General features: G+C 47.6%; 1 protein-coding gene across 5 annotated transcripts in view; it reads right to left on the bottom strand.

Moving 5' to 3' along the window:
• The window catches only part of DYNC1I1 (dynein cytoplasmic 1 intermediate chain 1), a 261,497-nt gene that overhangs the window by 92,332 nt on the left and 145,142 nt on the right, over positions 1-24,023 (bottom strand). For all 5 annotated transcript variants that reach the window (XM_083189469.1, XM_083189465.1, XM_083189466.1 and 2 more), the window contains 3 exons: positions 22,433-22,532; positions 20,909-21,034; positions 623-769 (listed from right to left, as the gene is read on the bottom strand). In XM_083189469.1, coding sequence (XP_083045595.1) covers positions 623-769; positions 20,909-21,034; positions 22,433-22,532 — 373 coding nt within the window. The remainder of the gene's footprint in view (positions 1-622; positions 770-20,908; positions 21,035-22,432; positions 22,533-24,023) is intronic.

Raw genomic sequence — 24,023 nt, 5'->3', positions numbered from 1 at the left:
ATGTTTGACAGATCACTGGGCTCCGAAATCCAGCAGCTCAATCAGGTCTGAATCGGGACCATAGCATACCTCCCAACATGACCCTCTCCAGGAGGGACACGATGCGCTGCTCCTGCACTTCCCTCTTAATTTATAATTACCATCACCTGTGTTGAGGCACCTTTCTTAGCAATTTACCTGTTTCAAAACAGATGAGGGTAATCATATAGCTGGTGCACAGGTGAAGTCATTACTAACTGTCACATTTCCCAGACTCCCTAGCTGGTGCACAGATGGTTATTACCAATTACATTTTCAAACCTGCTTCATTTATTCCTACTATAGATCCACAGGTTGCCTACCTGCTCCTCTCCTTCAGGGAGAAAATGCTCTGTTCCTGGACTTCCCTGGTAATGTATGATTGCCATCACCTGTGGGGAGCTAGGTAATTAATAAGAAAGACGTTTCACCACAGGTGCTGGCAATCCTACATTACCAGGGAAGTCCAGGAACAGAGCACTTTCTCCCTGAAGGAGAGGGTCAGGTAGGCAACTCTGTACTACTGTATATCACATCTGCTATGTATATTGAGGGTGAGATATATAAACAGATGTAGGGGGTTTGTCTCATACAGGAACCTTACAGTGTGCGCTGCGGCAGAAAGTGGGGTCCTTTGAACTGGAGTCCGTCTGTGACTACGATTATCCCAGAGAACGATCTGTCCGGAGTACGTTCCTCCAATCACCAGGTTTGGATGAAACCGCGCAAAGCAGACGGACATCACCGAAGACTGTAAAACATGAATAAAATCAGCTCATACATACAGGATTGTGGACTAGGTAAAGATACAGTATATTTTACCCATTAATAATCACCAAACATTCAGTTGATATTTCTTATGGTCTGTCTGTTATATCCAGGGCCGGCGCCAACACTAGGCAGCTTCAGGCATTTGCCTAGGGCGCCGGCCACTGCAGGGCAGACATTAGGAGCAGGAGTCGTACCCCCCCCGGATGGAGGTGAGCTGCAAATGACCCCCCTCCCCCCCCCCCCGTGGAACAAATCGGCACCCAGAATCACCACCCCGACCCCCCCTCCGGGAACAACCCCGACCTCCTCTCCCGACCCCCACTGGCCGGGAAACGTCTGCGTTTTTTGGGGCAATCCCATTAAACACAGTGTTAATAACGCCCTCTTACATGCATAGGCTGACATTCACCCTGCAAACAGTACCATGCGCATGCGTGAAGTCGCAGCACACTGAATGTGTCTGAATTGGCCCTAAAAGTCCTGTAGGCCTGGGAATCATTGGTCCCATTGCCCCGCCCCTCTCTCCAACACAACTATATGCTGGTCACAGCAAAACACAACTGATGTACTGTATGTGTGATTTTCCAGCGTGCCGTCCTGATCGGCTGCTTGTTCTGGCAGCCGTATAACCAACGAAAGGGCGCAGGCATCGATATTAAATGTTCTAGATCCCGTTTTCCGAGTCTCCTGCTTGCATTTTTTTTTAATGCAACGTGAGCAACTTATATCAAAGTGTCTCATCTGAATGAGCCCTTACACTGTTGTACTTTGTTCATCTATAACCCAGTGTGTATTAAATGTCCACAAGTTTTCTGCTGGTGGGTCCAAACCACATATATATTGGGCTCCGATTACTACAACAGATAACCTGCGGAATGGTAATAGTGTATTTTAGTTGTAAGGACATTTATTTGATTCTGTAGATACTGGCGAGGCCACGTGTTGAGTGTAAGCTAAGACATGTTTTCAAAGATCCCATGAAGAAATGTCTAATGTGAAGTGACCACAGACTGTGCTATATCAGGGCTGTAGGCAGCCATGCATGGCAATTCTAATAGGACACAATGAAATCGTTTGTAATCTAGTACGTCCGTCATGTGGTCTTAATTTAACCGTATCTTCACGGAGTCTCCACGGCCTGCTTCCAGCAGGCTTCCAACGTGTTTAATGGAAACAAATTAAATATATTTTCAATAGTTCTCGCAAAGTAATATCCTGAATCTCTGTAATGCGTGGATGGGATTTTCAAAAGCCGCTTCTGTAAGTATAATACGGCACAAAACTGTACATTGCCCTACGGTGCAAAAAGTATGTGAATAGATTGGATGAGCACGTATGAAATAATTCCATTCATGAATCTATTTATAGTTAATAGAGTGACTTTCTTATGTATGACAACACAAAACATGCACTTTTTTATACTTTTTTCCCAGATGCCCTTGGAGTTTCCACATGCCATGAAAAAATGCCCATATGGGCTAAGGCCTCCAACTTGGCTTTGGGCTCCAACATCAGAATACACAATCGCCCAGACCATTCCATATGCTGCTCAGACCACAGACTGTAACTATGCATACCTACACTCCTGGAACCTCATACATACTTACGAGGATATCCCGAGGCTACTGGAAGAGTTGGTGGACCTCTTTCAAACTGCCCATTTCCTAGTGAAGTGGGCAGGATTGGGAGAATAATACAGCGGGGAGCTGGCCCCATCGCTTCTTCTTAAACACATGATTTTTACATCAGGGAATGCGGCCTAATGACGTGATTAACCCGGACTCACGCCCATCAGCTTCCATATGCATCACCTCTCCAAATTCCTCACAAAGGGAATATTTGTTAAGTCTTGAAACGTGGTTAAATCATAAGTGTTTGTGTTCTAAAAGGGTCTAAGGCTACTGCAAGGAACAGTCTTGAACCCAAATGGTGTATTTTATTCACGCAGTCCTTTTGCCAGATCTCCAACATGAGGGGAGGGCTATCTTAGTTTCGAAAGAGCACCTACGGGATTAGAGTTAGAAGATGACCAACATACGAGAACTCAGTGACTCTGAAATGAAACTTGTCAGGGTTTATCCGGCTGAACACCCGCTGAAGTTAGAAGATGACCAACATACGAGAACTCAGTGACTCTGAAATGACACTTGTCAGGGTTTATCCATCCGAACACCCACTGAAGTTAGAAGATGACCAACATACGGGACCTCAGTGACCCTGAAATTACACTTGTCAGGGTTTATCCAGCTGAACACCCACTGAAGTTAGAAGATGACCCACATATGGGAACTCAGCAACTCTGAAAAGACACTTGTCAGGGTTTATCCGGCTGAACCACGCGCTGAAGTTAGAAGATGACCAACATACGGGGGATGCAGTCACTTTCCCGGTGGTCAAAATCCCGATGCCGGAATCCCGACCGCCGGAATCCGGGCAATTTGTCACTCTGTGGGTGTCCACGACACCCATAGAGGGAGAATAAATTAGTGTGCCGAGCATAGCGAGCCCGCAAGGGGGGGGGGGCGATCCACGTCCCCCCCTTGTCGGGATTTCTGCAGTCGGGATTCCGGCTTCGGGATTTTGACCTCTGGGATTCCGACCACCGGGATTCCATACCAATTCCACATACAGGACCTCAGTGACTCTGAAATGACACTTGTCAGGGTTTATCCAGCTGAACACCCGCTGAAGTTAGAAGATGACCAACATATGAGACCTCAGTGACTCTGAAATGACGCTTGTCAGGGTCGACCACAAGTTGATTGAAGTTGACAGGAAACCAGCTTTTGTGGGTGGTAACTGTCCATTTTCTGGGAGTGCCAGGCTTGCCCAGGCATTTCAAAATTAGTCATGTGATGTCAGCTCCGCCCCTGATCAGCCTGTTTCTATCACAGCCGCTGAGTATCTCCTGGGCTACGCACGGACTGCACACAGTGGAAAAATTCATTAAATGGATTAGCTGCTAATCGCAAGCCTGCAATATTTTCGCAAGTTCTTATAAACAAATCGCAGCCTTGCCACAGGGCGGGATTTCACTCTGGCAAGGTGGCGTATACCTGATTGCAAGGCTCCGAAAATGAACAGGCCAACAATCAGGTCTGAATTAGGCCCATGGTCAGCATGTATGATTCCTTATACAATATGATCCTGAGTGATACATTATTATTACTTGCCTACTATCCCACAATGGGCGGGAGGCTCATAAAAACAGGAGAAGCGGGCAGGAAAAGGATGTGATTCATGTCATCGCCCGTCCGCCTCTCCTGTGCGACCTGGTTGATCCTTCCCAAATCACCCTCAAATTAGGCAAGTAGGCCTACTTTACTAGCTGGCGGTTTGTACCTATAGGCTGCATGTTACTATGGCTGGTGATAGAGCTACACAGTAATTGTTAGAGCAGGGCACTTAGGCCCTCATTCTGGTCTGTTCACTACTGTCACAATATGCATGTATTTCAGTTACCTGCTGGTCAAATCCTGCTGGCTTTGTCTCATGCTGCTGACAAGCTCTGTATAGTTGAACTGTGCTGTGAGATCTGAGCTCAGCTAATTAGTTACACCTGGTGAACCTCTCTAGCTGGGAAGCTCTGTGTAAACTAAGCATGCTCAGCCCGTTGATTAATTCACCTGTGAGTTCCCTGTGCTTCCTATAAAAGGCAGTCTCTGGCAGACAGAAGCTGCCAGAGTATAGGTTCACACCAGCTCCAGCGTTCCAGTGCCTTGTCCTATTCCAGACTTCTGATTATTGCATCTGACCTCGGCTTGTTCCTGACCATTCTCTTGCCTGATCCTCCGGTACCGTGTCCAGTGATTCCTGTGTATGACCTTGGCTTGTTCTGTGACCATCCTCCGGGCTGCTCCCTGTGTACCGCATCCTGTGCCTTCCTGTGTATGACCCGGCCTGACTCTGACTAATCATTGCTGCATCCATTGGTATCTATTTCTGTCCACCTGTTACTGACCCGGCTTGACGACCACCCTCCATATTTCACAAGCTACCACCACTCATACAGGGAACCTGACCAGGGGGCCGCGACCGACGTGTCGGGTGCCGCAGAAGCCCATATCCCGCTTGGAGGGGTCACTGGCAGAAAACCCCCCGGCACGGTTAGACTACGCGCCCCCTGTGTCAGGTCTAGCCAATCCCCGAGTGGTAGTGCACCCCAAGTTTGTGCAAACTACATTACGAATAGTCCCCATCAAACAGCGGCGGCTACCTGCCTTCCATGGGTGGACAGCTGACATCAATGGATGTCTACTGTCCGCTCTGTTCACAGAGCGCCGCTAATCTAAGGCACCAGAGAGTGATTTAGATTAGCAAGCGCTTCAAAATTAATTCGATGGTCAGCGACCATCGAAGGATTTTGGGCACCCACGCTAGATGGCTAGATGCAAAACATCCTTTTGCATCGCTGGGGGGAAAAGTGTCAATCAACGTGGGGTGGGCAGTTTGGCCGCATGGTGGGTGGTGCTAAACGGCTCGCAAAGCAACTAACACTGCATTGATGGCCAACCACAATGAGGGCCGTAGTCATCTGAAATGCCCTTTGATTTTAAAGTACATTGCTTTGCAAAGAACACAAACAACATGTAATAAAAAAGGTTGAATCTTAATCTTTTCTTTGCAATGAATGCCTGCTGGTTTTTGATGGCGCTGGTAAAAACCCCCCACAGTTTCCATTAAAATTAAAGAAGTCAGTGAGTCAATGTCCGCAAATGAAATCAAAATATTTTTTTCCGTATCCCACGAGGCACAAAAAATACACCGTACAGTAGGTGAGAAACTTCAGACATCAGCTTCCCCGTTAAACACATTACTGTGCGGCAATATATTCATTTTGCTCCATTATAGAATGATTTTCTCTGAATTTAACAGAAGGTATAAAATACAGGTGTTGATATTTACCACCTAGCGCAGCAGAAAATAAAGTGTGACACTCTTTAAAAGCTTTTCTACAGACTCCTAAGCAAGAGGGAGCCGTGTCCGTTAATACTCACCTATAAATACCTCCGGGTAGAGAGCGTGACCGTGTCACACAGAAACTTTGCCCACAGAACTTTTACTGTGACAAAAATGTCTTCATTCTATAGCAGCTGTACTCTGATTGCGAATGGGCTTGTAGCAAAGATCTAAACGATGGCGATATTTACGGAGTTGACCAATTATCGGTTGAACTGCGCACATTCCATATATAGTAGTAATGCCACACATAGTTCGGATTTCTTAGCCGAATGAGTGACAGTCAGGGACCGCTTGGGGGGAGGATACGGATCATGTGCGCCATATAGCCCCTCTCAGCTCGCCAGGTCATGTGAGCCATATAGCCCCTCTCAGCTCGCCAGGTCATGTGAGCCATATAGCCCCTCTCAGCTCGCCAGGTCATGTGAGCCATATAGCCCCTCTTAGCTCGCCAGGTCATGTGCGCCAAATAGCCCCTATCATCAGTACACCATGTCATGTGCACCATATAGCCCCTCTTAGCTTCCCAGGTCATGTGAGCCATATAGCCCCTCTCAGCTCGCCAGGTCATGTGAGCCATATAGCCCCTCTCAGCTCGCCAGGTTATGCGAGCCATATAGCCCCTCTCAACTCGTCAGGCCATGTGCGCCATATAGCCCCTATCATCAGTACACCATGTCATGTGCACCATATAGCCCCTCTTAGCTTCCCAGGTCATGTGCGCCATATAGCCCCTCTGAGCACCAGGTCATGTGCACCATATAGCCCCTCTTAGCTTCCCAGGTCATGTGCGCCATATAGCCCCTCTTAGCTTCCCAGGTCATGTGCGCCATATAGCCCCTCTGAGCACCAGGTCATGTGAGCCATATAGCCCCTCTTAGCTTCCCAGGTCATGTGCGCCATATAGCCCCTCTTAGCTTCCCAGGTCATGTGCGCCATATAGCCCCTCTGAGCACCAGGTCATGTGAGCCATATAGCCCCTCTGAGCACCAGGTCATGTGAGCCATATAGCCCCTCTTAGCTTCCCAGGTCATGTGCGCCATATAGCCCCTCTGAGCACCAGGTCATGTGAGCCATATAGCCCCTCTTAGCACCAGGTCCTGTGCGCCATATAGCCCCTCTTAGCACCAGGTCATGTGCGCCATATAGCCCCTCTGAGCACCAGGTCATGTGAGCCATATAGCCCCTCTTAGCACCAGGTCCTGTGCACCATATAGCCCCTCTTAGCTTCCCAGGTCATGTGCGCCATATAGCCCCTCTGAGCACCAGGTCATGTGAGCCATATAGCCCCTCTTAGCACCAGGTCCTGTGCGCCATATAGCCCCTCTTAGCACCAGGTCATGTGCGCCATATAGCCCCTCTGAGCACCAGGTCATGTGAGCCATATAGCCCCTCTGAGCACCAGGTCATGTGAGCCATATAGCCCCTCTTAGCACCAGGTCCTGTGCGCCATATAGCCCCTCTTAGCACCAGGTCCTGTGCGCCATATAGCCCCTCTTAGCACCAGGTCATGTGCGCCATATAGCCCCTCTCAACTTGCCAGGCCATGTGCGCCATATAGCCCCTATCATCAGTACACCAGGTCATGTGCGCCATATAGCCCCTATCATCAGTACACCAGGTCATGTGCGCCATATAGCCCCTCTCAGCTCGCCAGGTCATGTGCGCCGTATAGCCCCTCTGAGCACCAGGTCATGTGCGCCATATAGCAACCCTCAGTTCACCAGATCATGTGTGCCATAAAGCCCCTCTGGGCACCAGGTCATGTGCGCCATATAGCCCGTCTTAGCTTGTCAGGTCATATGTGCCATATAGCCCCTCTCAGCTCACCAGATCATGTGTGCCATAAGGCCCCGCTGAGCACTAAGTCATGTGCGCCATATAGCCCCTCTCGGCTCACCAGGTCATGTGTGCCATATAGCCCCTCTCAGTGCATCAGGTCATGTGCACCATATAGTCCCTCTCAGCCCGCCAGGTCACGTGCACCTTCTTTGCTCAAAACATGTATCTTATCCACATGAATATAACCCCTACAAAATTACATCACTAGCTTTCACTTTCCTGTCCCACCCTTGTATCTCCAGTGAGTGCCTTTTTTCTGTGTCGGCAAAACAATAACGACACAAAACTTAAGCAAATGCTCCTCTCGCAGTGGCTCAGACATGCCAAGCGCATTGCACTTTATAATAAAATTATTTGGAATGCAGAAGTCGAAATGTAGTTCCCTGCACTTCTAAGAGTCTCCACGCGAAACCAATTAAGGCTGAAACAATCCAGATTCAACCCAATAATTAATTTGTTTAAATAAAGCCCCACTGAGGTGGTTTTATAGATGCATGTAATTATTGCTGAGGTCTGAAGAGAGAGTATGATTAATGTATTTCCTTCGGAATATGAACACAGCTCAACTACCACCGTTAGCATTATCTGTTATCTACCCCTCTTGTTCTTTCGTGTCATAATTTTTGTTTCGTTTGGAAAAAAATATACATTTTTCATTGCACGTTTAAGTACATTAGAAGAAGTCAGCATCGGAATTACACCCAGTCCTTCAAAGCACATGTTCCAGCCAAAAAGACAGAACTTGGCAAAAAAAAGGTTCCTCAAAAATTGGATCACCAAAGGTTGGAAGTTTTGGATGGTCTTCGAAAGTTGACTTGGAAGGTGGTTTGATAAAGGCTTTTGTTTTTTAACGTATCACATAACGTTCAGACCGGACGTCAAGAGGTTAAACCGTATTTATTTAAGAAGAAAGGAAGCAATGTGGCCATCTCTGGTTTCTGGTCTTCTGAAATGTTGTGGCTTTCTAAGTATGCCCCGCAAACCACATGAAAGGTTCGGCGTCAGGCTGAGCCACACGGCTGTTCAAAAGCCAGAAGTTGGATTGTTCCACTTAGAACTTCAAATCAGCCAGTTCTTGATACGTGGCCACAAATTACATTTATTTTATTGGAAAAGGACTGAGCCCTGTTCGGCTTAACCTCTCCCTTCTGTTCTTCTTTGTTCTTTATTCTGTAACTTATGTACTGTTTTTAAAAGTTAATAATACTTTCAAGTGTATTTAATAATTCTAAGCGAAATTAAACTAAAATCTATGGAAAAATCAAAATGCATGACAATGAAACGTGTTACCAAATTCAGTTTTCTACGTTTGTATTCATGTATATAATAAGTTGGATGCAGGAACTAATGTTTGATCCAGAGGGGCATTTGACACCATAATGCTTGACCGGAGCTTTATGTTATTGGTGTGTGCTGTTAGGGTACCCTGCTCATTCCATTATACAAATTAACGTCCTTTTTGCATTGATTCTGATGCTGATACTTACTTTAAGCCCTGTTCCTACTGAAATCATCGCATGGATGCCTGGACAGGTCACTGCCTCCCACCTGGTTGTCACTGTCATCTCCTGAAATACTCTGAAGGCCGGGTGGCTGGATGAGCCATATAAAGCGAGGTAGGACATTCCAGCAATTAGGAGCGATCCAAGAAAAATACTGAATAAGAGAGTGTGGAGGGATGATCCAGGGAGGTGATAAGGGGGCAGTTATAGCAGGGGACAGAAGTAAGAACTGACTGCGTGATGCCGCCCTCTGGAAACAGATACTGTATGGCACAAATGGGTCAGTAGCTAAATTGTTTGCCCACCAGGAACCGACCCAACTGCATGTCATCCATTGTACAGGAACATTACACACTTATATTGCGAATGTTGCCCCAACTGTCACACTGATGCTCATTTTCCTTTAATCAACTGAATTCTTGGGATCTGTGTTTCTGAGAGAAGCTCGGAGATGAAGCCAGGAAATTTCCCCCACCCACGGCCAAGCTGCACGCAGCTTGCACCTGAACGGTGGGGGGAAGCGAAGTGTCAGTATCCCAGAAACATCACATCCACACGCGTTACAGCTGCTTTAAGGGCCAGATTGATTTTTCCAACGTGTTGAGCTGAGTCCTACAAATGACACACACAAATATGACGCTGGGTGTGGAAGCCACCATAAAACAACCCCGGGGAAGGAAGGAAGTCACGCTGTGGTGTGCAGAAGACGTGGGCTGCAGTTCTAACCAACATTTTCCATGGATGTTTATGCTGTGTAGAAAAACAGTAATTGGGATGATATCACCGGAGCTGCGGCAAGAGGTCGGAGCTGGAGAGAATATCACCAGTAATAACATTGCCAGGAGATTTGAACTTTGTTATTTCGCAACTTATGCTGTATGGGTTCTCCCTAATCGTCAGGGTAAGGTCTGGGCAAAGCATTACGGCTGCTTATTAGTTTATGGAAGGAAAGAATTAAAGGAATTTTGTTTTGAGTATAATCTATTAAGGACCTTATTCAGGCACTGCAAACTGCAAGTTTGCCATCCCATTCGCACCCACCAGTGTGAGCGGGAAGCGTGGGGCAGCGGTGAGCGGAAGCACCCATGGGATTGTCCAGTGTTTCATGGGTGTTCCCATGAGAACGCTGGGAGTTGCTATAGAAATGAGGCTTCCCCAGATGTCAGCTGCCTGCCCTGCTCCGATACAGGGCGCATGCAAAACAAAGGCACCTGAGAGTATCTTAATTTTGCGTGTACGTTCCAAATCATTCGATGGTCGGCGCACCCAAGGCTGCGAATATATGTTTATGCAAAACCTCCATTCCCAGCTGGGAAACTGGTTGAGTGGGGGGCGGGCGGCATTGTGAACGGCGGGCAAGCTGACATAAAAAACAACTTACCTGACACACAACATATGAGACACATGTAGGGGCCGATTCAGTCCCGTGAGTAATGGGCTGAATTCGTCCCCATCCCTGATGGCCTGGGTTTGCGCAACCCCCGAGAGCTAATCACTTTGGTGAGTATCACTCTCGCTAGGCCGTTCACTCCGGGAGGGGGGGGGGGGGGGCAGAGGGCGCAAGCGGGGAAACGAGCAGCGTGGCGTTATAATGATGATTTTCCACCCATGCGGCCGCATGCGAGGGGGTGTGTCAGCGTACGCATCCCCTTGCATGAGGGGGATTCAATCATCGCGGGGGGGGGGAGGCATTCAGCGGGGCGCTGGACAGTGCCTGAGGCAGGCCCATAATGACGTGTAGCATACTATACTCCCGGTTCGGCAAGGAGGCTACTGAAAATCAGGTGGCTCTAGCGAGTCCCTGGAAAAGTGGGCAAGGCTCCCAGGTGGACCGTGCACCACTCTCCTCCCCTCCCCCCTTTCCCCAGCACCGACACATAACCTTCGATGTCGGAAAGGGCCAACGACTCTATTAGACCCACAATGCTGGTCATTTTCGCATTGTGTAGTGGGGACAGGGACACGTTCCTGCTCCACCCCTTCACATCATCCCCCCCCCCCCCCCCCCCCGCAAAACTGTACTCTACGGCAATTCTCTTCATGGTGATAGGGTCGAAACTATAACCATATCCCGTAGGTCGTCATGCAGCTAAGTCGACCGCTGAATGTCGACAGCTGTGTTTGAATAATGACAGTTGGAAGCTAATTGGTTAGTAGTTTATCTCTCTCCTTTATCTCTCTCTAATCTTTGATACATCTCCCCTTTAGTCCTGTTCTCAGTTGAATAACAGTACATAATTGTAAAGGTTATCTTCTCCAAACTCCAGAATTATCAACCTGACCAGCCTCAAATAAGTATAAACAGAGCAGTCATTAACATGTTCAGTACCATCTGTTACTTTTAGAAATGTAATCTGCATACCCAATATCTCCTGTCTCGCCTCCAGGTCCTGGTGCCTCCTGTCCCACTGGCGGGATAACCACTGAATAGTGGTTAGTAGCATTATCTGTGTAAGGGGCACTACTACTGTTGGCATTATAGTTGTAAGGGGCACTACTGTGGATATTTATATGTGTATAAGGCGCACTACTACTGTGGGCATTATGTGTATAAGGATCCCTACTACTGTGGGTGTTATGTGTATAAGGCGCACTACTACTATGGGCGTTATGTGTAAAAGGATCCCTACTACTGTGGGTGTTATGTGTATAAGGCAAACTACTACTGTGGGTGTTATGAGTAAAAGGATCCCTACTACTGTGGGTGTTATGTGTATAAAGATCCCTACTACTGTGGGTGTTATGTGTATAAGGCGCACTACTACTGTGGGTGTTATGTGTATAAGGATCCCTACTACTGTGGGCGTTATGTGTAAAAGGATCCCTACTACTGTGGGTGTTATGTGTATAAGGCGCACTACTACTGTGGACGTTATGTGTAGAAGGATCCCTACTACTGTGGGCGGTATGTGTATAAGGATCCCTACTACTGTGGGTGTTATGTGTATAAGGATCCCTACTACTGTGGGTGTTATGTGTATAAGGCGCACTACTACTGTGGGTGTTATGTGTATAAGGTGCACTTCTACTGTGGACGTTATGTGTAGAAGGATCCCTACTACTGTGGGCGGTATGTGTATAAGGATCCCTACTACTGTGGGTGTTATGTGTATAAGGCGCACTACTACTGTGGGTGTTATGTGTATAAGGATCCCTACTACTGTGGGTGTTATGTGTATAAGGCGCACTACTACTGTGGGCATTATGTGTAGAAGGATCCCTACTACTGTGGGTGGTATGTGTATAAGGCGCACTACTACTGTGGGTGTTATGTGTATAAGGCGCACTACTACTGTGGGCGTTATGTGTATAAAGAGCACTACGACTGTGGGTGTTATGTGTATAAGGATCCCTACTACTGTGGGCGGTATGTGTATAAGGCGCACTACTGCTGTGGGTGTTATGTGTATAAAGAGCACTACGACTGTGTCTGTTCAAGTTGTCAACTGGTCTGGGGTGGAAGGGGTAAAATTTACTAAGATGGGAGTTCTACTGAAGATGGGATGTTGCCCCTAGCAACCAATCAGATTCTACTTATTTAGCAAATTCTAGAAGATAATAGAAAGAATCTGGTCGCCATGGACAACATCCCATCTTCCATAGAACTCCCATCTTTGTAAATTTACCCTAAAGTGTCTGCGAGGGTGACACCCAGGTGCAGTCCGCACCCTCTTTGTGATGCCACCACTTGTATATGATATAAGGGTGGTGTCATATCTCATCACCATAAGTTATACATCCTACTTATTATAATTTATGCATCCTACTTATTATAATTTATGCATCCTATTTATGATAATGTATGCATACTTAGGACAATTACCCAAGCCTATACTTTGATGACAACAGTTAAAAATGTCTCTCTAGTGCAACATCTTTACTTACTGAGCCCCTAACGCGAAGCGTCTGACAAACCGTACATCAGCTATAAAAATAGAATAAAGACCACTGGTAACAATGGGTATACTGTGTGAATAAATACTCCTCCCATGCTTTTGTGTTCTGTATATTAGTATTCTGCCTTCAGAAGCGCTATTGCTCTGTACTGCACCTTTAGAATAATATTGCCATCCATACAACATTAAGTAAAATTACGAACGCTCTTCCTAACATTCTCTTTTCATTTCGGGCTCTTCCTTCCTTATGTACATATATCAATTTGTGCTTAATGGCAATAATTATCGTCTGCAAAGTGGGCGACGTCAGGTATGTATCTGTGAGTCAGGGCGGCTGAATTGCGAGGAGAGGTTCTGAGGTCAGAATAATCTCCCTGTACAGCTCATTGTGCTGCGTTGCCACAGAGATGCCCCCTTTCTCCACAAATGGTCGTGTCAATTACCATCCGCGTCATCCTGAGTAGCTGCTGTTATCCAAGCGCCAGGCAACAAAAGGCAGAAATAAGAGCAGTATCTCTGTACTTTTGATTTTTTTTTACTTCATAAAACATTTTGGTAATTTGCAAAACTGCAAAGGAAAAGCAACTAATGCGTATGACCCCTGGTCATCGCGCACATCGGGGTCAGAGTGCACACAGGAGTTGCAGCCATTTTGTGTACTGATGTGATGTTCTGGAGAATATGGACTACTGAGAAATGGTGACACCGCGGAGACATGAGGCAAGTGCTGGGCACACACAAAATGGCTTCCTCTACTGGTGGACTGGAAGACAGTGGCAGGCTGCAAACATATTAGCTGGAGCGGTTGCGTATCTTTAATGGAGGCACTTGGCCACCATTCCGTCTTATAACATCCCTAAGGAGAACTTCTCAAATGGAAGATGTCAATGTTCTAAAATAAAAGTGTATAGAATCATAACATCTGGTCTGAAATCTGCTGCGGTGCATCTTGCCCCCCGTCACTGCAAACCACTACATTTTCGATCTACTCCCCAAAAAAGGCAAAATAAAGTTTTTGATGACAAGTTGCCATTTGGTTTGGCTTTTAAATTGTCCAATATACATATTACAGGATATATGTGTTAATTGGATGGGTACGTTATCTCGGCAATGACCATCCCGACATCACAATCCTGGCAGCGGCATCCCGCCAGACAAAGTCCTGATGGATTTTGGTGAGTATTGTAACCCCCCCCCCTCCAGCTATCCCTCATGCAGCCTAATTCTAACCCTCCCCTTCCACAGCCCAATCCTTCCTAACCCTCTCCTCCTGCAGCATGTTCCTAACCCTCCTCTACCGCAGCCTAACCCTAACCCTCCCCTACCACAGCCTATCCTATTCCTAACTAGGGATGTGCACCGGCCACTTTTCGCGTTTTGGGTTTTGGGTTCTGGGTTCTGATTACCTTCAGGTTTTGGGTTCTAAAAGGTTTTGCAAAACACCCCCTCAAGGTTTTGGGTTCTGATTTATTTATTTTTTTAAAGCATTAGGGGCGGGATGTTATAACATCCGCGGCCCCCCTTCGCCGGACATCGCATTTTTAATAACGGCATATGCTATAACATATGCCGTTATTCATGCAAGGGACAGCTCTTGCGGTAAGAGCTGTCCCTTGCGATGCGGTGCCGGCACTGGACTTCCGGGTCTGTGACCCGGGAGTCCATCTGCGCATGCGCAGACCCCGGCGCCGGCCGCAGGGCACGCTGGGAGGGATCCGTGACGGATCCCTCAAACAGCGCTGCGGTAAGAAGCCCATAAGCTTCTGCAGGGATTCGCCAGCTGTAGCTGGCGATTCCCTCCGCAGCGCTGACACTGCGGAGGCGCCATATAGCATATAGAAATGCGGTAGAAACCCCGAAAACGGGGTTTTTACCGCATTTCTGCTATATAGCATCCCGCCCAAAAAACGCTAAAATCACTTTTTTTTTTTTTGCTCCTACGTTATTATTAACCTCAACTACATTCATTTCCACTTATTTCCAGTCTATTCTGAACATCTCACACCTCACAATATTGTTTTTAGGCCAAAAGGTTGCACCAAGGTAGCTGGATAACTATGATAAGCAGCACAAACACTGGACTGATATGGCACACTAAGCATCACCCCTGGACTGATACTGAACAGTTAGCATCACCCCTGGACTAATACGACACACTTAGCAGCACCCCTGGACTGATACGGCACACTTAGCAGCACCCAATGAATTATACAGCAGACTTGGCAGCAACCCATGAATTATATGAGTCATGACACACTTGGCTCATCCCAGGAATTATGTGTCACACATGCGGGCACCCCTGACCTGGTACAGCACACATGGAATTATACGGCACACATGTGAGCACACCTGGACTGATATGGGACAAATGGGGGCACCCCTGGACTGATATGGGACACATGCAGGCACCCGTGGACTGATACGGGACATATGCGGGCACCCCTGGACTAATATGGGACACATGCGGGCACCCCTGGACTAATATGGGACACATGCGGGCATCCCTGGACTAATATGGGACACATGCGGGCACCCCTGGACTGATATGGGACACATGCGGGCACCCCTGGACTGATATGGGACACATGCAGGCACCCGTTGACTGATACGGAACTCATGTGGGCACCCCTGGACAGATACAGCACACATGTGGGCACTCCTGTATGGATACAGAACACATGCGAGTACCCCTGGACAATGTTCCCTCTAATTTTACGAAGGCTGTGTGCGGCAAAAGATTTTGGCTGTGCAACTTTGGAAGGAAATTTAAATTTTTGTGCGTCACTTATATATAACTGGAAAATGACGTTCAGCATTTGTGTTAACTTTACTTCAAAATGATATTGAAGATTTAAACATTCAAAACACAGCACACAATGTAGTTAATTGAGTCCACAACTGCAAAAAGGGACCACTGCTGCTTTGTGCGCTCTGTTGTAATGTCTGTGCGCACGCTCGTCGAGTTGTGTGCGCGCGCACGTGCGCACAGCTTAGAGGGAACACTGCCCCTGGACTGATACAGCCCACATGCAGGCACCCTGGACTTATACTAATGGCAGCAGTAATTAAAATTTGCTTACATTTTTTTTATTTTAATAAAATAATGCAGCCTCCTCTGTAGCAGCCTACTCTATGCATACATAAATCACCCCCCTCAGCCGCGCCCCCCCACCCCCCCCCCCTCCCAGCAGGATTCCCTCCCCTCCCCAGCTGACAGCACGGACACATCCATGCTGTCTGAAATCACCAGCCTGTTTGAAAATAGCACTGAGCGCCGGGAAGTATATATCTCCACATCTTGCGAGAATCCGACATCGGGAAGATGACGTCCGGCCTCATTTTGGACCCGGAAACATGGCGGTGCCCATCGAACTGCTCGGATGCGGCCTTGGATCAGGTAAGTTTGGGGGGGTTTGGATTTCTAGGATCCGAACCCGCTCATCCCTATTTCTAACCCTCTCCTCCTGCAGCCTAACCCTAACCCTCCCCTACCACAGCCTAACCCTAACCCTCCCCTACCACAGCCTAACCCTACCCCTCCCCTACCACAGCCTAACCCTACCCCTCCCCTACCACAGCCTAACCCTACCCCTCCCCTACCACAGCCTAACCCTAACCCTCCCCTACCACAGCCTAACCCTAACCCTCCCCTACCACAGTCTAACCCTCCCCTACCACAGCCTAACCCTAACCCTCCCCTACCACAGCCTAACCCTAACCCTCCCCGACCACAGCCTAACCCTTGCCATCCTACCTACAGTTTAACCCTACCCATCCCATTTGTTATCATAACTCTAACTATCCCTTGTGCAACCTAATCCTAAACCCTCTCCTCCCAAAGTCTAACCCGTACCCTACCCTAACACAGCCTAATCCTATCTCTCCCCTCCCAAAGCCTTATCCTATTCCTAACCCTTTCCTCCCAAAGCCTAATCCTAACCCTGTCCTCCCGCAGCCTAATCCAAACCCTCTCCTCCTGCAGCCCTAAACTACCCCTACCAGAACCTAATCCTAAACCTCCCCTCCCGCAGCCTACCCCTCCCGTAGCCTAAACCTAACTGTCCCCTCCTGCAAGCTAACCCTCTCCTCCCGAAACCTAACCATCCCCTCCCACAGCCTAACCTTGCAGTAGCCTAACACTTTAGGCCCCCTTACACTTGTCAACTTATTGTCTCAACAAATTGAACCTGATTGACTCGAGATTTATCCTATGTGCAGGAGGTTCAATCTCTTCCAATCTCTTGGTTATACCCAATGGCACAGGATTGTGGATTGTGTCCTACACATCAGGCACATAAGATTTTGTCAGACGGCACATCAGATCTTGTCAGATAAATTGACTCAAATTGGATGAAATCTCACAAAATCTCTCAAGTGTAAGGGGCCCTTAACCCACCACTCACACAATTTAAGCCTAACCCTCCTCTCCTGCAGCCTAACCTATCAATCCAAAAGCCTAACCCTCCTCTCCAAAAGCCTAACTGTAACCTAACCTCGCCCTCTTGAAGCCTAACCCTAACTATTAGCACAGCCTAACCTTTCCTGGAGTCTAACCTTAAACCAAATCCCCCCCAGCCTAACCCTAACCCACTTCTCCCGCAGTCTTTCCATAACCCTTTGCTCCAACAGCCTAACCCCCCGTGTGTTTCCACTTGTGCTCTTTCTCCTGCTATTGGGATCAAGTTCAGGAAACACCTGGGTACTAGAGAGCACTGTAGCTCCAGGAAAGGTCGTTGCTATTGGTGAAGACTATCCACCACCAGTTTTATAGCGGTCACTATCAGCTACCATGCAGTACAAACCTTAACAGTAGTTCATTGATATCAAACGGTATCATGATACACGTAAGTGGCCACATGGGCGCCCATCCAACCCTAACAAAGGCAGTATCCGGACTGTAGTTATATTGAAAGCCAATAGGTTGTCCACTATTGATTGATATGCATTAAGTCTATGTAGTGAAAAGGCTGTCATAATTAAAACGTTAAACTGATAACGGTTGACACAGCATATGAGTTTTTCCTCAATTCTTTTCATTTTATGAACTTTTTCATGCTTTACCGTCCACGTGGCTGGCGATTGGGAACGGTAAAGTGTGCCGAGCGCAGCAGTAGTGGAGTAAGGCACCTTGCCCGGGTGAGCTATTCAAGACAGCGAACAAGATGAAAATGGACACCCCAAAAACTGAAGAAAAAGTCATGTCAACCACCTTTTCATATGTCGACCATTTCATGTTGACCATGTGATCATGTGTCATGGTGACCTTGTGCAATGTCGATCTTTTGGGGTCAACCACCGAATCCCCACATTTGTATACAAGGGGATGTGCACGCTTACACATCCTCCCGCATACGGCCACACAGCCTCTATTCCTGCAGCCAGAAGGGCTGTGGGCATGGCCAGTAGATCACAGGGCCGCTGGCCATGCCCCCACAACGGCAAAAAAATGGGGCGTGGTCTTGCTGGAGCATCGTATAGACCACACCCCCTTGCAGCTAGGTCACGCCCCCAAAAGTTTGGTCCCTCTTTTCATCCGGCCAATGTTGGGGGATATGGCAAACCTACTAGCAGCGGCAAATTACCACAGCTAATAGGAACTCCACGCACTCCTCATGGCCCACGGAACCACCAAAGAGGATTTTGACAGGTGCCTCGGATGTTTTGCTAAATAACCTCCAATACATTAATTTATGTAAGCACAGTATTAGGTAGAACAAAAAGCTTCCCCACTCTTACACAGTAATCGATGGTTAAGTACTGAAGGCTTTATGTGAAGAAGGAAAAACTAACAAATATGATCATAATCCTGCCGGATTCCCCCGTGTATTCCGCAAATTCATATTCTAAGTATGTTTAGATTCACTCTCCATTATTGCCCATTAGAGATTCTCCTGTACTATGCAGAAAGTAGAAACTGTTTTGACTTTAAGTGTTTATGTGAAGACTTGTGCTAAAAAATAAAAAATAAAGGAGCCCTTATGAAAAGTGCCTATTACTACGTAGGCTTCACGCGATCAATCACCCCACAGTGTAGAAATGGGACTATCCTGAACGCAGGGACACATACAGATGGAATGTAAGCGATGCAGCGTGTTGAAGTGAGCAGAGGGAGGCTCGGAAACTGCAGTGGTAATCCCCAGGTCTCCAGTTGCCATGATAACCACCGGCGGCAACCACATCTGGGAATTGTCCCAAATGGGAAGATGAAGGTCCTACATGAAGGCTGCACTCTTGATTCGCAAACAATATACAGATGTGTCCTCATACAATGACTTCAGTCGTGACAACAGCCCAAAGTCCTGGGCACCGAACGCCATTTTTGTTCCGAATGTGCGTCTTCTCAGCGTAAATTAAACAACTGGAAGCAAGATAACTGCATTGCTTTCTCTGAGCACAGCATACCTCTCGACTGTCCATATTACAGGACATTGGCCCATTATTCAGTCGATTGCCGTTGTGCGAATTCACAGTCTGTTCCATTGTCAAATGACTGCGCATGTGTACAAATCTTAGCGAGCAGGTGTGAGCCCAAATAGCAGAAAAAAATAGCATATGGATCTAATCGCAATCCCATCTTAATTTGACTTACAGTAATTCGGAGTTTGATGGGGTTAACCCCTTTTTGCATAGGCTGCACTTATACAAAAAAGAGAAAGGATCGGAGGTATGCTACTGGGGTTTGTGTAACTTGTGTATCTGTATGCGGCTGTACAGGAAGTGCTGCGATACATCCTTTACACTTGTACATCTGTATGCGGCTGTACAGGAAGTGCTGCGATGCGGCCTTTACACTTGTACATCTGTATGCGGCTGTACAGGAAGTGCTGCGATACATCCTTTACACTTGTACATCTGTATGCGGCTGTACAGGAAGTGCTGCGATGCGGCCTTTACACTTGTACATCTGTATGCGGCTGTACAGGAAGTGCTGCGATGCGGCCTTTACACATGTGCATCTGTATGCGGCTGTACAGGAAGTGCTGCGATGCGGCCTTTACACTTGTACATATGTGTGCGGCTGTACAGGAAGTGCTGCGATGCGGCCTTTACACTTGTACATATGTGTGCGGCTGTACAGGAAGTGCTGCAATGCGGCCTTTACACTTGTACATCTGTATGCGGCTGTACAGGAAGTGCAGCAATGCAGCGGATCGGTCTTTTTCTCCCCGCCTACTCCTTGGAGACCCGCGAATCGAGGCATTTGCAGTACTGTGTGCAGGGCTTATTTACATAGAGATCAGGCCCTGCCCCCTGCTGAAATGGAGCATGGAACCCCTGGCAATGAGCATGTAGTTTAACAGCACTTATGTAGCATAATTTTTAATAGGCATTACAGTGTTTGGCATAATATGTAATGGACACTTATGATGTGTGGCTTAACATGTAATGGGCATTACGGTGTAAATTTTTGATGTCCCTATTTATTACGCATATTGTGAACGCTGGATTTATCTGTGTAGCATTATAGGAATTTTGGCTCAATCCGTGTGGCATTATGGGAATTTTGGCTCAATCCGTGTGGCATCATGTGTAAGGGGCAAGTACTGTATAATGGGGTCTAGTATTTTGTTGCATAATGTGTAGAAGTGATATATGGTGTGATACACTACACTCAAGGACACACCCTCATTTGAGTGGCGACACCCCCTTTTGCGGCATGCGTACAACTACATCCTTCACTTTTGACTCCAAGATGGGCCTGTGTACTTTAATGCCAGGGCTTATTTTTAATCCCATTCCCGCCCTCTCTCTCTCTCTCCGAGCATGTACACTGGAACCACTAACACCCCCTCTCCCCCTCCCATCCCCTTTCCTATCATGGTGCCCCCCCAGTCATTTTCTCCTGGATCCACCCCTGGTTGCAGACATAGCAATTTGTTACATAAAACCAAAGAAAATTAAAGTCTAGATGCCCCTCACCTGACAGTGAAATACATATTCCGGCGTCGTTTTCTTGAACTTCATGTTCCAAACTAAGGTGACACCGTCAGGTTCGTGAGGGGCGTCCTCATTATTATTATAAGATGCCACCATCAGCTCTGGATACTGGAAGACACAGTGCATAGCGATTTAGCAAATTATTTGAAAATCTTGGAGACATACAAGGCGGGATGCACTAAGCTTTCAAATGGGGCCAAACCTCACAAAAATGAGGTTTAGCCACTTATCGCATATGCCCCCAGACCAGTGGTTCCCAAACTTTTTGAATCACAGCACCCTCAAGTATCAGACTATTTTTCATGGCTCCCCTAGGCCAAAAGTTGGTTACTAATTTCAGGAAAAATATTTAAAAAGTTGTGATTTAAATGTTTTCCTTAGGTCTACTTATGTAGTGAGGAACACGATTCACTTCTGTTTACCCACATATTCTTAATTGGGAGCCACAAGCACTGATTTTGCCTATTTCATTGGCCATAAATAACTTGAATTAATTCTGGACCACCAACCTGAGGCACCCCTGCAAGTGCTCCAAGGCACCCCAGGGAGCCTAGGAGCACAGTTTGGGAACCACTGCCCCAGGCCCTGGAATGCGATAGATTCCAGGGCTTGGATGAGGTGGGCAACACATTGCCCAATAAAAGCCAACAGGGCTTTCTTTTTGCAATTCCTGGCTAAGATCCTTCTTCACAACCCCACACCACCACCCCCTACCCCCATGGTGCGCACATCACTAGACACAGATGCAGATAGAATGCGGGTCATTAACCCAGAAGTTCTATTATCGGAAAGGACATCTCTTACCGCACTGATATGTATGCAGTATAGGGCTGTCCTATTACAGCCTGTTTTATCCAAATAATGTGCCACAACAGCCCGATAACACATGGAATCCGGGACCCATGTGTTATCGTAGGTCTAAAGGGCTTTTTTTCCAGGAATTATTCTTCACTTGCCTGAGGCACCCGATACATTACACCCAATAAGTGCCGACATCGGGAGATCATGACACCAGCATCGGGGCTAATTGAATAGCCACCGGCATACCCATACCTCCCAACTGAGGGGCTGTGGGCATGGCCAGTAGCTCACAGACGCTGGCCATGCCCCCACAGTGGCAGAAATGGGGGCGTGGCCTTGCTGGAGCATCGCTTTGCAGCTAGATCACGCCCCCAAAATGTTGGTCCCTCTTTTCATTCGCCCAATGTTGGGAAGTATGGCAAACCTACTAGCAGTGGTAAATTACCGCAGCTAATAGGAAGTCCTCCCGTAATATTGAGATGCAAAGGTTTTGCTCTACCTCTAGTCTCCAAGCTGAGCCTGTATATCTATCTATTTATACTTCTTTCGGGATGCCAACTGTTGGGAATCTTGCATAGGCATTTCCAGTGATGTCATCACTTCCAGTGATGTCATCGACCGGCATAATGCTAAATCCATCCCTCTGTTTCGACGGTACTAGTATTTACCTCTCTATCACATTAAATATCGATTTCTTTGTCTTACCTGCAGAGACCAGTCCAGACAAGTGACCACACGATGCTTGGACCAATGTTCATCATAGAACTGACGATTAAACGACAGATTGGCACCAGCTTGAATGTCCCTTTAAATAGGAGAAACAGGGCATGTTATACATGTAAGAGGAGGACTTGTTATATTTTACTCATATAAGGTAAACGGCAATAAATATTAATCTGGGTAATCGACCGCAGTACGACTTTGAGCATTACAGCTGCCAGGCAATATCACCGATCCACGATATATTTACAGTCAATTGTGACGATAAATGTTATTCATTCGCTGGAGTAGGCGGCCACAGAGGATCATGGTTATCTACACATGATGATAAATAGGGAACTCTGGCGTGATTCAGAGCCGCACACATGGAGTTGTGTGCCTGTGTGCTACAGTGTGTATGCAAAATCCCCATGTCGCAGGTGTTACACAGTGCGTCTGTGCAAAGGTGCTGATGGGATTGAGAAGCAAAGTGGGCCTGATTCATATTTGTATGCAAACAGATGTTTTGGGGTTTCCTCATGTGCAGAATGAGTCTGGTGATGTTGCTTGCCATCATGATTAACGCTGCAACGTCTGGGGGCGGAGCAGGGGCAGCATACATCCGGTCCGGGGTCCGGTCAGGGTTAGGTCTAAATTGTAGTGGGCTAAAGGACCTCCTGACGGAGGGGAGGAGAGGGGGTGGAGAGAGGAGAAGCAAGGTCAGAAGAAGGGTCCCAAGCGGACCCTCGAGGGCTCGCTTCGCTCGCCACGCTTCGGGCACGATGGCTCGCTCCGCTCACCACCTGGTTACTAAAGGCAACCAGTGGTGGCGTGGATAGTGAAGGAGCAAGCCACCCCCCCCCACCCCCGGCCTTGCTCCTCCCCCTGGGCGTGGAAGGTCCTTTATCCCTCTACAATTTAGCATCTACCATCCGGTCAGGGGTCACCCGCACGGTGACCATGAGATAGCTAAATAGAAGCTTGGAGATAGTCCAACTTATGAGCGTGCTATGGCAGTGACGTGGGCATGTAGCTCAAATGTTCACTTTGAAGGCCGTACTCAGACAGAAAATCTGCACTTGTCATAGGGCTAATTGAAGCTACACACAAGGTGGTATACTGGTTCTTACAGTGGCTGACAGTGGGAATCTCAGGAGGGTGACCGCCCCCTGCAACACACATTACCTGTTCAGTGTTAAAACTAGTGGTGGTGCAGCTTGTTCACTGCACTGGAGCCGGCCGCAATGAAAAGGACAGAAATCAGCGACCTGAACACTGCATGACCAGCACACTGTCCTCAAGCATTCCTTGAAAGCCAACTTGCTGGGCGCCCTCTGTATTGCATGATGCACCTAAATCTGGCTGTCCCCGGAACAGCTCCTGAATTCTTGCTATCCGAATGGCAGGCAGCTGCAGGAGGAGCAGGGTGGCATATGGACGTAGTCTGGCACTGAGGATCGCATGGAACATATTGGGGATATTATGTTACTCTGCTCCCAGCACCTTCCATATTGTGAGGAGGAGAAGGGGGAGACTGCACAGGTGGGTAACACCCGGAGAGCAATGTCATCGTGACACTGCTCCAACAGTTGTGAAC

The sequence above is a fragment of the Crinia signifera genome, chromosome 5 (assembly GCF_055691185.1).
Source record: "Crinia signifera chromosome 5, ASM5569118v1, whole genome shotgun sequence".
NCBI classification, from domain to species: Eukaryota; Metazoa; Chordata; class Amphibia; order Anura; family Myobatrachidae; genus Crinia; species Crinia signifera.
This window is presented reverse-complemented; position numbering and strand designations above follow the sequence as displayed.